General features: G+C 49.0%; 1 protein-coding gene across 1 annotated transcript in view; it reads right to left on the reverse strand.

The window, feature by feature from the left end:
• Positions 1–4718, reverse strand: part of NOS1 (nitric oxide synthase 1) — a 93269-nt gene extending 88551 nt beyond the window's left edge. Inside the window, exon 1 of the mRNA XM_037817229.1 lies at positions 3994–4718. Within this exon, the coding sequence (XP_037673157.1) occupies positions 3994–4718 (725 nt within the window). The remainder of the gene's footprint in view (positions 1–3993) is intronic.
• Positions 4719–15920: the final 11202 nt, after the last annotated feature.

A 15920-nucleotide genomic window follows, 5' to 3' on the forward strand; every position in this document is an offset into this window, starting at 1 on the left:
CCCAGGCAGAAGGAGAGGTGGTGCGGAGGACAAGTATATCCCAGGCAGAAGGAGTGGTGGTGGGGGGGATGAGTATATCCCAGGCAGAAGGAGAAGTCGTGGGGAGGACGAGTATATTCCGGGCAGAAGGAGAGGTGGTGGGGAGGATGAGTATATCCCAGGCAGAAGGAGAGGTGGTGCGGAGGACAAGTATATCCCAGGCAGAAGGAGAGGTCGTGGGGAGGATGAGTACATCCCAGGCATCCGCGTGCTCCACAGGGCTTGAATCCTCCCAGTCCTGCCAGCCCCAGTGTGACCCCAAAGGACAGCTGCCTTTGGGCTTCCATTTCCCCTCTGGGGACACTGATTCCTAATGACCCACTTATTTTGGCTCCCACAAGGCATTTTGGCAATTGGTGGGGGCATTTTTGGTTGTTACAGTGGTGGGTGGAGTGCTCCTGGCATCGGAGGAGGGGGTGAGGGTGGTGGGCATGCTGCAGTGCAAGGGACACACCGACCCAAGGAAGAAGGGCCACACAAGCCTTCACGAGTGTGAAAAGTGGGCATCCATTCCCGAGCCAGGACCCCAACCCTGTCTTGCACATCAACATGGCTTTAAAATACATGGACATTTCAATGGCTGCAACAACTGGATAAATTGAGGAAAGACAGGACAGCATTCCAGCAGGAGCTATTCACCGTTTTGGAAAATTGCATCACCAAGGAGACGCTGCTGGTGGCATGTGAGTTGCCAAAACGACACACCTGTGCCAGTCCACATTTGCTGCTGCTGTGTTCCCGGCGATGCTATGTTTAGGTGCAACCACCTGACCCCTCCATTTGTCATGTCTGTGCATGCATATCCTGAAATACAGGTGTTTTTTTTTTTTTTAATTATGAGTTACTTTTATGTTATATTGCCTTTATTTTACAGATAGGGCATTATATTGATTTTTTAAAAATATAAGTGTGGATAAGTTATATTATCCACAAACTAACTTCTGCTAGTAAAGAAGGCATTTAATCAATATTCTGTTAAATAGAAATATCTTTTAAAATATAAATTTTTTAAAATTTAAAATACAAAAATGTATAAAAAATATTTTATAAAAATACTTGTTAAAAACGGGAAGGGAAGGGGGCTTTCAGGGACGTGAGCCCTTAGCTAGGGGGACACACGCTACTATCAAATATTCCCCACCCTGAGGAGCACTCACCCCAGTGGGATTCACAGAATCTGTGATTTCCCCTGTATCTTTTCTCCCCAACTTCTCCTCTGAAGCAGTTTTTTTCTGCTGCTTTCGAGCAAACTATTGCATTGTGTGCAAGGCTGAGACAGGGTCACTGCAGAGAGGACTGTGATGGATAAGGGTGGGCGGAGAGCTCAGGAAAAGAGGCCTTGCAGGGCAGGGCTGCAGGCCAGGCCCCCTCATCCCTCCCTCGGCCTTGGGGACGAGAGCAGCCCCATGGTGGGCTTTGGAGAGGCCCCCGAGGCCTTGGCGTCCAAGAGGGCTGCACGATCACACCCAGGTCTTGCGCTCTGTACCCGGCCTCTGTGCCCCCAGCTGTGACTGGAGTGAGGGTGGCGTCCCAGACCACAGTCAGGGAGGGAGGCACAATCAGGGCACCCTCTGGGGGGCTTTCCCACACCACACACGGAGGACCGACGCTTAGGGTAGGGGGCAATGGGACTGAAATAGAGCCCGGGGATTCTGACACCACCCCATCTCCACCCCATGCCCGGCTGAGGATCCGAATCAAGTCTGCGGAGCCTTAGATACAGTCAGGATTCAGCTGCCTGGAGGGAGGGGGCTGTGTCCACAGAAGGAAAAGACCCGAGTCCCTACTCAGTGTCCCCTGCTCCTCTCGGGGGGACGGCGTTGAGGAATCTGGAGGGGTGTTTAGGATTGGGAGGGACAGGCTGTGCCCGGTGGGGGGGGGGCCTCTCTCGGTGCCTCCCAGAAAACAAGACCAAGGCCTTTTATTCTGGATTCTAAAGCTGCTTTTGCATTTAAATCAACTGAGTGAGACTTGGAGGTGCTGGATGCCCAGAGAACCCATCGCAGCCTAAACATGCCACCCTAAATGGATGTGCTGCTGCCCCGAGGACTGGGTTCTAGTCTCAGAGCCTGCAGCTGGTCCTGGGTGAACCGGGCCCCACATCTCAACCAGCTGGGAAAACCCTGAGGACCAATCCTGGCCCCTGGCTTTGGAAATGGACATCCAGGGCCACAGAGGTCCCCGGACGCCTGCCCCATCAAGAGGGTCACACTGTGTCCCAGGCACTGGAGCCAGACTGTCTGTCCTCCTTCTCATGGAGAACTTGCACCCGAGAGGAATGGGTCAGAGGGCAGGGGCTCATGGGGCAGTGGGTGACCCTTGTCTCCTCTCTGCCCCCATCTTCCTACTCTGCAGGCTCCATGGTCTTGCTGAAATTGGCTCAGTTTTTGCCCAGGTGCGAGAAGTTGGGATAAACCCTGGGGACACCAGGGTGGGCCCAGGTGGGCTGCCAGGGATGGAGGAGCCCACCAAAGGGCAGTTTCTGGGCTGCCCCCATCACGGAAGAGGATCCCGTGCATTTCCTCATGAGATTAAGCCCCCTCCCCCCGCCTTAGATCCTTTGTACTTGCTGTTCACTCTGCTGGGGATGCTCTCCCCCCAGAAAACTGCAGAGCTCCCTTCTTCCTTTCCTCCAGGCCTTCACGTGTCACCCTCCTGATGACACTCACCCTGGACTCCCTATCTAACAAGTTGCCCTCCCCAACACCTCCTCTCCCCCTCCCTGCTTTATTTTCCTCCATAGCACGGCTCACTAACGTATGACGTATTTTGGGTATTTATCTTGTTTACTGTCCATCTTCCCCAAGGTCAGGGGATTTCATCAATTTCATTCACTCCTTTATCTCTGGCACCTAGAACAGCTGTCTGGCGCACAGTGCATCCTCAGTGACCATTTGCTAAATGAATTAATGTGGGAGCTTGGAGATCTACTTTAATCCCAGCCCCTGAGGGCCTTCCTGGAGACCTCCAATGTTCTTGGGACACTCGGGGTGTTCTTGGGGAGGGGCTGTGTCATGTAGGTTTCTGGGTGGTCCCAGTCCTACATCTCACTCTGAAGCAGGGGGGACACAAAGGGTCCGCCTAGACCCATTCTGACAGCACCGGCCACTTAGGGTCAGTGCCAGGCCCAAGGTGAGAGGGGAAGGGGACAGAGAGAAACTCCCCCCCTCACTGTCTCTCATCTCCTGACCCACTATTCTCTGACCACCTGGCCCAGCTGTGTTTTCTCCCCCATGAAGGACCGAGCATCACCCACTGTTGCCAGCTCTCCTCCCCCGTGTAAGCAGAAAATGTCAATCTGGCAAACACAGAGGGCTGGTACCCAGTTCTTTAAGTTTTAGCCTTCAGCTCCCACATAGTCCAAGCAAGACTGCTGTTTTGAGGATTCGGGGCCAATTCTATACTTTGATTCCATCCCCAACCTCCATGCCACCCCTTTAGAAGCTTTCTTCTCCTCGGCTGGCTGTCAAGAGGAGAAAGCTGGTTTAGGCAGAAGGTGGCCCAAGCTCAGCTCTTTCTCCTTCTCTACCCCGGGCCCTGCACAAACCCCACGCCCGTGTCTGCCTTGCACACGTGCCTCTCACTCACTGGAGTTCTCAGAAAAGTCTCCCCCTCTCTGAGCCTCAGTCTTTCCATTTGTGAAAAGTTGACAGCAAAAATGCCCGCCTTGCAGGGTTGCAGGAGGATTTCATGGGATAGAGATGGGACAATATGATGTTTACCGCCATGATTATTAACTGAGTTTCACGACAGTAGACATTCCTGAGAGCTGGGCCCATTCCCCTCTGGCGATTGCAGTTGTGAGGATGGGTGAGCAGATGTGCAGATGCTGAGACCCCTTCAGCTGGCTCTGGGTTGTGAGGTTGTCGCAAGGCATATGTACACACACACGCACACGCTTACACACACATGCACAGACACGCACACATACACACACCAAGCTCTGGGGCTTACCTGTTCACCTGAACTTCTGCATCTCTTGTCTCCACCTTCACAGGTGCCCCTCTGTTGATCCCTCTGCCCCCACTGCTGAGAAGAGTCAGCACTGGCTCTATCTCCTGGAGCAGTTCGTTGTTCTCCCCGCTGCCCAGCAAGCTGCTGTGGGCACTTTTCTTGGCAGCGTCCTTGCCTGGGGGCCGTGGGGCCAGGCCGTTGGCGTGTGAGAGCAAGCCGGCTTTCTGTCCACTGTCCTGGGCGTGCTGGGGCCTGTTCCCAGGCCCCGCAGCCCCGTCCACCGCCAGTGGCTGCTCTTTGCCGGTCGATGGCTGTTGGGACAGATCAACGGCTTTGGTGGGGGGACCCAGGGGCTGCGTCACCCGGATGGTCTTGGGGGTCCCGTCCCCGGTGAAGGTGGTCTCCAGGTGTGTGGTGAAGCCCTCGGGGCCCCTGAGAATCAGGACCACGTGGGTCTCGGAGGCGATGCTCCGGAGCACCTCCAGGGCACTGTCGTAGCTCAGGTCCACCAAGGGCCGGCCGTTGACTGCCAGGATGATGTCTCCGGCCTGGATGAGGCCGCTCTGCTCTGCGGCACCTCCTCGGATCAGGTCGGAGATGATCACGGGGGGCTTGCTGACCCTCTCCTTCACCAAGAACCCCAGGCCTCCCACTTTGCGCTTAAAGAGGCGGACAGAGATGACGTTGGGCTGGATTTGCTGAACACTGAACATGTGATCCTCCATGGTGTGCAACTTCCAAGGGATCCGTCTGAAGGTCACAGAATGTATAAAGCCAAGATGATTTCACCAGGAGGAGCCAGGTTCAGGCTACACCGAGAGAAGGAGCCAGGGAGGTGGGTGCTGCAGGGGCTGGGGACAGTTGCGACAGCCGAGCTGGTCTTGGGCTTCGGTCTCCTCTGCCTTTGACGTCAACTTGACGTCACCCACTCATTAACGTTTTGCTGTCGGTGGCATGATTTCATGCGTCTGTCCCCTTCCTGATTCTCTAAGGAAGTGACGGTTGACCAGGCAGATGTCTGGAGAAGCAGTGGGACGTGTCCCCAAGCAACAGGTCAGGCCGGCTGGGGGGAGAAGTGTCTGGTGGACGGGCAGCTGTCTAGAGCTGATGCATGCTAAATCTGGGTGAGTCTCTTGGCATCTTGGTCACCAGCCCATCAGATGCAGAGCAGATCTGGGGCTGGAGAGAAGGAAGAAGGAAGGGGATGAGAAGAAGTTTAAAAAAAAAAAAACAACAGAGATTGATGTAGAGTGCTTATCACCACCTTAAAAACCAAGAAGGAAAATGCATCCAACTGACAAGTGTAGCCACAAGACACTCCAGAATTTTGAAACCAACCTAGAAAATAAAAACTCTCAAAGGGGATGTGTTTCCCAAGTAGGTGCAGATCTCTGAGTCTCACCTCCATGATCAAAGCCATGAATCATGAGATTCTTATTTCTTTCCTGCCATAAGAAATCACCACTCCAGCTGTCACACAGCCTTCGCACTCTACGTTTCACAGTTTCCATTCAGGTCAGGGGCTCAGCTGGTATAAACCTCTGGGCTCCCCATTCCAGCCACTCCCAAAACCCTAGAACAAGACTCATGGGCATGGGAACAACCTTACCTTCCACGGAACCACCAACAGCCAATGTCAATAGGCCTTTAGTGACCATTTCTGTAATTCTTAATCAGTTCCAGGTTCAAAAGGGTCAACGTGGTCACATGACAAACATAAATACCACAAGTGATGGATCCACAGACTGTGTGAAACCCTAACAGAGAAACATTCAGTGTGGTTGTTGTACCCCTACATTAGCTTGGAGGCATAGTTCTTGCTCCATGAATATTTGCTGAATGAAGAAGCAAAACTCCAAGTCCAAACATAGCAGACACTTACTGAGCACTTTCTATATGCCGAGCTCTAAGCTCTTTGTGTACGTTTCTTTCTCCTTCGAGCCCCACAATAGCTCCTTTGACAGAGGAAGAGACGGAAGCTTGAGAAGGTACAGGAACTTGTCCGAGAGCACACAGAGAGTTCTTGAGCTCCACTCTGCCCCACTCCTGAGCCTGGACTTTTAAACTTCTGTTATACTTATTTCAAACTTATATTCTAGTTATTTTCTCAACTCTCAACTTTACTCCCTGAAACGCAAACCTTGCTGGCAAATTCCAAGTCACTGACTTTCCTCGACTTGGGCAAATGGGGGTGCAGCTGGGGTACCAAAGGCCAGCGTGGGGTTGCGTTGGAGATGCAGTGACCTGATGAGGGCGTGCACCTGTGGACCGTGTGCACGTGCAGCTATGCGAGGGTGCCTTGTGGGTCTCCGTTAGGGCAGGTGATCTCTGGGGGCGGAGGGGGCTAGGGGGCATCAGGGAAACACTATCTTTTTTCCTACCCCCCAGCGCAAGCCCATCCCTATCCTAGCACCCCCTCCTGCCAGCATCCTCACCACACTTCAACACACGGAGGGAGCCCCCATCTGCCACTACTAACAAAGTGATGCTCACTCCCTCGTTTTCCTTTTCGTGACATCTCAGGGTCATCCCAGGGCTGAGGCAGCTGACAAACTCCTGTTGCCTCTGAGAACAGCAGGTGGGCGCAGAGACACCACCACCTTCCCCCACCCCGGGGAAGAGGTGCCAGCTCCCGGACCCCCCTCGGGGAGGTGTTTGGCATGCTGAGCCTCCCCGCTTTGCAGTCCGCCTTACGTAACTCTGCCAGCCCCTCTGTGTGGGTGAAGAATAAAGAATCCCCGGGTCCAGCCAGGCGGCCTCCTCCATCTGGCATCGCTGTGTGTGTGTGTGTGTGTTTCTCTCCGCGTGCTCGTGCATTGCCCTCCTGCTGTGTCATTTCCCTGCTGTGTGTGTGAGCACGTGCTGCCCATGTGTTGGCTGGTTCTGAGTCTCTCAGCAGCTTGCTCCTGGGAGTTCTGGTCTGCAGAGAAAATCACCCCAAACCACCGCATCCTTTCCCACCGGAAGGATCCTTCCACCCTCCCCTTGCTTCTTTAACTCTCTCCAAGACCCATTTTTTTCCCAGGTTCCAAACCCAGGGTGTCACTGTCTAGTGGAAGGCAGAGCCAGCAGGGATCTCCAGATCTCTTGAGGGTCCAGGTTTGACAGTGGACTCTCTTTGTGAACTGAATAAAGAAGGGGTTTGCTGGTGAGCTGGTGGGGAGGCCAGGCCCCCAGGCTTGCTTCTCCCAGATGCTGGCTTGGGCCAGAGCTTACCAGAGGACAGAAGCTGGACTCAGCCTTTGGTGAACTTTGCTTAAGAAAAGAGATTAAAAAAAAAAAAAAAGCAATCCACAAACCTCACCAGCCACCCACGGCATTTTCTGAGCCACGCTCAGCTTTTCCTCTCTCTTTCTCAGCTGCTTTCTAGAATCTGGGAGGGCTGTTGGTTGGTGCTTGGGAAATTGGATGCTGTTCCCTTCTCAGACCTTAGCCCTAGAAAGGAAATTTGATATTTGGAAGGAACTGGAAAGAGGCTGGGCTAGGGGGAGGGAGGGAGGGAGGGGACAAGTTCTGGGTCTAGAGGTGGATTCTGAGAACCAACCACCTTCCCTCATAATCCTAATGATGATTCTGCAACATCATGTCGCCCTCCTCTTCCTCCCAAAGCCCAACCTCATCTACTGCCATCTTTTCATCCTCATCCTCACCTGGGTCAGGGTAGATGGTTCCTACTTGATCGATGAGCCCACTAAGCTGCTACAGGAGGACAAACTTGTCTTCGTCCGTGAGTGTCCCGTGTCCAGGAGCCCCCTTGGTCCCAGATGGCTGGTCACCTGACCACAAGGAAGAATTTTAAGGTCCCTCCTGGCTCTGTCAGTTCTTCTGGGCGAGTTCCTTATTCTCTCTTAACCTTATCTGTCACATGAGGTCATGGTAGTTACCACCTCTCTGGGTGACTTGAAGAAATAAAATGGTGAATGCAGGGGGCTTGGCAATGTCACAGAGCGAGTGCTCAGAAACCATCGTTTCCTATTATCCTCCTAGAATACAGAACAGATCGGGCTCCCTGGCTTTCTATCCCATCACAATCCAGCCAAAGCTACTTCACACATCCTCTGGAAGGGGTTCCTTCCCATGAAACAACATGAGGAATCTTGCTGGTCACAATGAGGGGCAGCGTCTACAGGGGAAACGGGCGCTGGGTAGAATATTCCACCAACCCAGCCTCTGCCTGTCGGAGCTGGGATTTTAAACAGATCGCGTGTGCACGCATGCCAGAGTACAGAGCCTGGAGTCAATCCTTGGACCCACGCCTGGCTCGAGGAGCTCACTGGTTTCAGATGCATTTACTTCATTTACCTTGCTGCAAGGAAATCAGCGGCTGACTTTCGGGGATGGCTGCCAGTGAGAACGAGGAAGTCAAAATAGGCCAGCGTCTGCTGCTCCCTCGCTGGGTGACCTTGGGCAACCTACTCCCTGCCCGGAGCCTTGGTTCTGTATCTAGAGGACTGATGACGGAGCCCTTTCCAGCGACTGAGAGTTTATGGTTTGCTAGGCAGCTCTGGCCCTCTGCGTGGGTCACCCCATTAAATGCTTCCGGCTACCTTTTGGGGTAAGGGCTGTCTTTATCTACGCCTTATGGATGAGGTGACCAAAGTTCTGAGTAGTAAAGAAAGGAGGTAGCCCTGGGCCCGAGCAAGTGGATTCTGAGCACTCTTCATTTTCAAGCGTTATCCTAATATGTTGTCACAGCACTATAACATCCCTCCTTTTCTACGCTGTGCTCCCCACAGCACAGCTTCAGCTGCATCCATATTTTTCAGGCTCCTCATATCCCCATTTGACCTATAGGGTGACCACATTTTCGTGGCTTGCCTGTGACCTTCCATTCTCAGCAATGAAAGTCAGAGAAGGGTAAGATGAATATAATCATCTGAGACTCCCCCATTTCACAGATGAGGAAATAGAGGCCTGGGGGCAGCAAGGAGCTCATTCAATATGGATCAGTGACAACTGGAGGGTCTAGAGCTGTGCTGTCCAATAAAGAAGCCGCTCGCCCCATGCGGCCATGGAGTCCTGGAACTGTGGCCGGTGTGAGCTGAGATGTGCTGCAAGATCTGGTTTCAAAGGCTTAATATGAAAAAAAAGAACAGGAAATATCTCATTACTTTTTAAATATTGATTAGATGTTGAAATGATAATGTTTTGGATATACTGATCGTTAAATAAAATTATTATTAAAATTAATTTCACCTGTGGCTTTTTATCCTTTTTAATGTGACTACTATAAAATTCATAATTACATATGAGGCTCACATTATTATTTCCACTAGGCATCACGGGCTTAGAGTGAGGCCCTCCTGACCCCTGTTCCAGTGTTCTTTTCTGGTTCCCATGTCCCCAGGTCCCCTTAAGAAGTCTACTGATAACTGAGTTGGGTGGAAGATATCGCATAAAGTTTTACTTTCTAAAGAACCAAAGAAAATGACATGGCGGGTTTGCAAATATCTCACCGTTTTTTGAGGTTAACCATGAAGAATGAGCACGGAGGAGGTAGGGTGGAAAGAGAGAAAATCTACTTAAAACCATGTGAAGAGAGAGTTAATAGTAGGGTGTCATCAAGGCTAATAGTCAGGTATCCAAAATCTTGCCTTCATGTGTGAATAAAAATCTAAACTATATCAATGGGTGAAAAAGAAAGGGGAAAATGCTAAAATTCTCTAAAAATAGATGCAGAGATTATCTTTGGAAGTTGCATCTTCGGAGGAGTATTGGAAGTCAGAGTAGGAGGGTGACATACTTTGCACTAAATACCTTTTTGTTCTATTTGAATATCATTTTATTTATTTTTTATCATATATGTACTACCTTTTAAATGAAAAAAAAAAATGCTAAAGATAAGAAACCAAAACCCAGCCTGTTTTCAGTTCGCACACCCACAAAATCACTGATGGAGCTACAGCTTTGCTTCCCATCTCCCTCTAATCTCATTTAAAAGCACATTCCAAGTCCTCCGAGTCTTAAAAAAACAAAACAATACCGCTACCCCCAACACAAACAAAAGACCAAAAGTGTAAACCCAACAGCGCTCCTCTTAGAAAACAAAAGAAAACAAAACAAAAAAACCCAACAAAACAACTAACTTCCTTAGCATCTCCTGAACCGCTAATTTGCAGTCTCTCCCGGGAGAGAATGCCATCCAGGAATCAGGATGATGAGCTCTCTCCCACGCTGGAAAGTCACAGCAGCGAGCCCGCCAACCCCCTGCAAACCAGGGTTATAAGTCGTCATTCTGTGCCTCGGGGTTCCAAGAGATGCAAGCACCCTGGTTTGATGGGGTTCCCCAGCCCTGTAATTCCCCCAATTTCATTTATGGTTTTCCATGTCCATGGTGACTTTGATCTCCCCAGACTTAATGTTAACATCTCCAGGCAGGAGGGAGTGGAGCTTTGAAGTGGGAGCACAGGCAGGAAAGATTGTTGCAGTGTGACAGTGCACCATGTAAGTGAGGGCTGGGGAAAGCCCCACCCGCCTACACTACTGGTTGGTACAACCTCTTTGAAGGGTAGTTTGACACTGTCTATCAAAAATTTCAAATATGCATCCTGTTGGCCCAGCAATTCAAATTCTGGGACTTTCTTCTGCAGAGCAAGTGTAAGGAACATCCTTAAACATACACACACCTATGACTCTTCCTTTCAGTGCTGTTTGGGCGGTCATGAGATTGGGAAAATCTAAGTATCCATCAATAGAGGAGTGTTAAATAAATTATGGCACATCCATACAACGGAATCTGGGGCAGGCATTAAATAAAGGGGAGTAGGGTTTAGCTCTAGAAGGACTGATGAGGAATGATCTTCAAGATATAGTGTTAAATTTTAAAAAGTAAGGAGCAGAACATTGATATATTAATATATTTATATATCCTTTGGGGATTGAATCACGTCCCCCACAAAAGGCATGTTCGGGTCCCAATTCCTGGTTCTGGGGTGTGAACCCATTTGTAAATAGACTTTTGAAGATGTTATTTAAGTGTAATCAAACCAGCAGGTGAGAAACTGTGGTCCAGACTGCCTCTAAATACTGAAGTCACCTTTTTAAACTCCCAGGAAGCTTCGAGCAAAAGAGTGAGGTCCAATAAGTGTGGTAATATTAGGTTGTACTGCATAAAATTGCAGATATTCAATCATGTTGCGACCTACAAAAATGGCAATTTTAAGTGGTTCAACTTAAACTATAACCTATTCTGCACAAACTATGTTTCCGACCCAGGATATCAAACGCTTCGAAAAGGATCCATAAACTGCAGCACATGGGTATACAGATGAGTGTCGTTTAGTTCACACAGTTTAAACATTTGGTATCAAATTAGTTCACAACACTTCACAATGGAGAGGTTCCCCATAAAATACAGATTTCTGGCTTTCTCGGAACATTGGAAGGTGTTTTCATACTGGGTCTGTGTTCCTGCAGGTCAGCCACCAGCTGGAGTGGGGAGTGGGTTCTCCGGTTCCCCTTGGCCCCCCAGGCAAGCCCCTTTGCTCATTCGTTTCTTGCCAGGACCCTGCAGGTATTTGGGGTGAGACCCCTGCTAGGTATGGGTTTTAAAGGGAAACAAGGAAGATCATGTCTAGAAGCTGTTCAGCCAAGAGATAAGATGTGCTTAGTGATGAGGCCCCATCTCAGGTGCCCCCAAATGTTTGACGGGACACCCCCTCACACACACACTTCTTGTCTCTGCATCTGTCCAAGCCTGTGTCCTTGGGGATGCTCAACCTTCCCCCTCATTTTCCTGGGGTTAAGTCTACTGGAAATGGGTGCAGTGTTTCACACAATAATAAGCCTTACCTCCTTATCTGCTTCTGCTCTCGCCTCAGTGTGTATACAAAAACCCTTCCTGGACTGACACCTTTCTCTCCAAATGGGGCTTTCTCTTTTGCTGTCAACCCAGTCCACGCCTACTCATTCTAACAGGAGCTGAACAGAACCCAAACTCCTTCCTCTATGCGGAGGGAACACAGTCCCAGATCCCATACATTCTCCTTGGTGACTCCGTCTTGGGGTTACACAAACTGGCTCGGCCCTTATCTCCCACTGTGCCATACCAGCCCCTAGAAAACATCCCAACCTGGCAGCACAGACGGACACAAGCGCCCGTGATTCAGCCTTACTGAACGGAGCTCTGCGAATTTCCACCTGAAATAAAATCAGAGAAGAGAGAGAACGACGTCACCTTAAATAGCACCTGAGCTGACAGCACAGAGGTGGGAAGCAGGGCTTAGGGGTGGTTACGCAGTGTCACGGGCACTGCATTCAAATCCTGACACTGCCGTCACCTGACTGTGTGGCCTCAAGTAAGGCACTTAGCATCTCTGTGCCTCTGCTTCCTCATTGCAAAATGGAGAAAAATAATTGCATCGACTTTGCATGGCCCTTGTGAAGAGGACATGAAATAATGTCATGTTTCCCAATCTGGTCTTACCACCTTCACATCTTTATGCCACATCTCTGTCTCAGATGCAGGTATAAACTGCAGTTATTTATTTTATGTTTCCCCTCAAAATTGGCTCACTTTTTATCTTAAATACTTACTATAGCCTCAACCTAAAGAATAATATCCATTAAACATGGTATGATGGTGCTAGCTGCATTTGTCTATTACCCATCAAAGCAAATGTTCAATGAATAAATTTTTAAAAATGGGGACGGCCTCACTCCAATCAAGAGAAAACACTGAATAAGTTCAAGGTGAGGGGCTTTCTACACTTCAAAAGTGTCAAGGTCAAGAAAAACTGAGGGGCTGTCAAAAGATCGGGAGAGAGTAAGGAGAAATAAGAGCTAAAAGCAATGTGGGATCCTGGATAGGATTTTGGAAAAGAAAAAGAACATTATGAATGGAAAAAGTGGTGAAATTCGAATCAGGCTGTAGCTTAGTTAATAATATTAAACCATTGTTAATTTCCTGTTCTCGATAATTGTACTATGGTTATCTAAGATTTAATATTAGAGGAAGTTGGGTGTGGATTATTAGGAAACTCATTTTACTATTTTGCAACTATTTTGTGAGTCTAAAATTAGTTCAGAATGACAAGTTTTTTAAAAAATGGGTACCAGTTAAGCCATCTCTCCTCCTTGTCTCCTTTCCCCCAGCTCCTGGCAACCACTAATCAGCTTTCCATCTCTATAGATTTACCTGGATATTTCATATAAATGGAATCACACCATATGTGATGTTTTGTCTGTCTTCTTTCTCTTAGCATGGTATTTTTGAGGTCTGTTCATGTCATAGCATGTCTCAGTACTTCATTCCCTTTTATGGATGAATAATACTCCCTTGTATGGATATACTACATTTTATTTATCCTTTTACCAGTTGATAGACATTTGGGCTATTTCCACTTTTTGGTTATTGTGAAAAATGCTGCTATGAACATGCGTGCAAATGTATGTGTCTGAGTGCCCGATTTCAACGCTTAATGGGTACAGCGCTTCCTTTTGGGGTGATGAAAATATTTTGGAATTGGACAGAGGTAATAGTTGCATAATGCTGTGAATGTACCAACTGGCACCAAATTGTATATTTTTAAATTTAAGTTTAAATATTTTAATTTTTAAAAATAAAATTTAAAAAAATTTAAGTATTTTAAATACTTAAAATAATAAATAAATAAAAACAAACAAGCAAAAAGGGTACCACCAGGGGATGGAAAATCTGTGCTTATGCAAGTCTAGCACTTAGCACAGTACCCGGCTGATGTCAGGATTATTGCCAGAGTCACACAAGGCTCCCAGATCCCACTCCAGGGTCCTCGCCACAACATCACATTGCTTCCACCAAGAATTTTTCTCCACGTTTAATCTATTCTCCTCCCTGAAGGTCAGCAATAAAATCCCAGGCTCTATGAGACACTACCACTGGAACTCCTGGCTTGGGCATCCAGGAACTTCTCCCTTTTTCACAAGATGCCACCCGGTTATCATGGCGTGGCGGCAATGCCCCCGGCTGGCATGCCCAGGATCCACACACAGCAGGCACTCGGCAGATTGTTGCCAATTATCTGGCGACTGTGGTTATTCAACAAATATCTCTCCGATGGCCTGGATGCTCTGTTCACCCAGGGAACCACCCTACAATTTGCTGGTTAAGTTGCAATGCCCTGACACTGGTCATCTGATTTTGTAACGCCCATTCCCAAAGGACCTTGGAACATATTTAGGTATTTGACATGAAATCCTAGGCCTGATTTGTTTTGAGAATTTTATGAGGACCCTACACAAAAGTACAGATGCTCCAGCACCTCCCAGATCAGGGAAGCATCAGAGTTGAATTGGGGTGTGTCGTATTGACAGTTTCTCAGTGAACTCGTCCTCTTTTCCCCTTTCCCCTTCTCCACCCAGATCCATCTTCACCCATCTCCACTGTTATCCAGAAGGCTGACCTCCACCAACAGCAGCAGATTCACTTGACTTGCGGCTTCTGATTGGGTTTGGCCAAGGGGTGGCCTAGGCAGGAAATGAGAGGAGGGGAGGAGAGAGGGGCCTCCCTGCCTCAGTGCTGTGGCTCTGGAGGGTCTGTACCCCTCTACACCCACAGCTTCTGCTGGGACCTCACCCCACCTCTCCATTCCAGGACCTAAAGGGCTTCAGGGGCACTGTTGCTTCCCCTTCCCCTTCAGGCCGGGGGGTAGTGGGTCCCCCTTCTGAGAACCCCCGGATGCTGCACCCTCCCCCTTCTCGGTGCCTTTACCCGGGTCCACACCTCCATAAATCGTTCCTTCCTTAAGTTAGCTTTGAAATCCTGGCTGCATATACCTTCTGTTTCCTGCTTGGACTCTGACTGACAAACCTCCACCTCCGTTGCTCCTTGTATCTAGGGATGCGGAATGCCAGAAGTGACCCTGATGCTCAGTGGGGGCACATCCAAGCCGAATTCCCATCATCATCCTCACCTTTACCGACAAACTTATTGAGCACCCAATATGCACCGAACATTTAATGGCCCCAGCAACCCAGCGAGGTAGAGTTATCCCCATGTCTAAAGAAGAAGAAAATAAGATTTAGAGAGATGAAGTAACTTCTGAGGTCGGCTCCGGAATCTTACCTTCTCCCCATCACCTCACAACAAGAGGGACTAAAGCTTTCAAAGCCCGAGGTCCTGGCCCTGGCTCACTCTTGAAGTCAGATCCTGGTGCTGGGGAGAAAGCCTGATGACACTTGATGTCAGCGCTGCAGTTCTGAGCAACCTTCGGAGCTCAAATGCCTTCGGGCACGCCCAGGCTAGAAAGCCAGTGGTGGAAGAGGCAACTTTGGAAGATATTCCAGGGATGAGCTTCAAGCTCATTTCTCAGTTCCTCAAGAGGCCCCGAGTCTGTTCTGCTGCTGACAGAGGGAAATATCTCCTCGCTGCTCAGTGCCCCTGATGTAATGAGCATCACAGAAGACGGCTCGATTGGGATGCTAAACAGCCGTAAATGACACTGTCACCAGTCCTCATAAAGCAGGGTGACTCACAGCCCTAATTAAAACGCTGAGGGAAAAATGTAAAGAAAGGCTGCTGTGGAAAACAGTGACACTCTGCTAAACTGCAGGATCGTTTCTTTCAGGAAAAACAGAGAGACCTAGTGTGCATGTACATATCTGTATCTATCTGCACATGTGCACGTGTGTAGGGGAGATGGAGATGGGGAGACCCATGCTATTCTCCTAAGAAACTTGGGCAAATTGAACACAGAGGAAAGTACGACAAATGCTGGTCCCACCCAAAAATTTTAATTATGAAAAATTTAAACAAATTTTTTTGAAGAGTTCAATAACACCCAAAAACTTCCAACTGGATTCAACAACTATTAGCATTTCACCCTATTTGCCCTGTCTGTCTGTCTATCCATCTTTACGCTGAACCATTTGAAAATAAGTCACAGACATCATGATGCTTCAGCTCTAAATTCGAAGTGTGCATCTCCTAAGAATAAAGACTATCTCTA

The sequence above is a fragment of the Choloepus didactylus genome, chromosome 23, assembly GCF_015220235.1.
Source record: "Choloepus didactylus isolate mChoDid1 chromosome 23, mChoDid1.pri, whole genome shotgun sequence".
Taxonomy (NCBI): domain Eukaryota; kingdom Metazoa; phylum Chordata; class Mammalia; order Pilosa; family Megalonychidae; genus Choloepus; species Choloepus didactylus.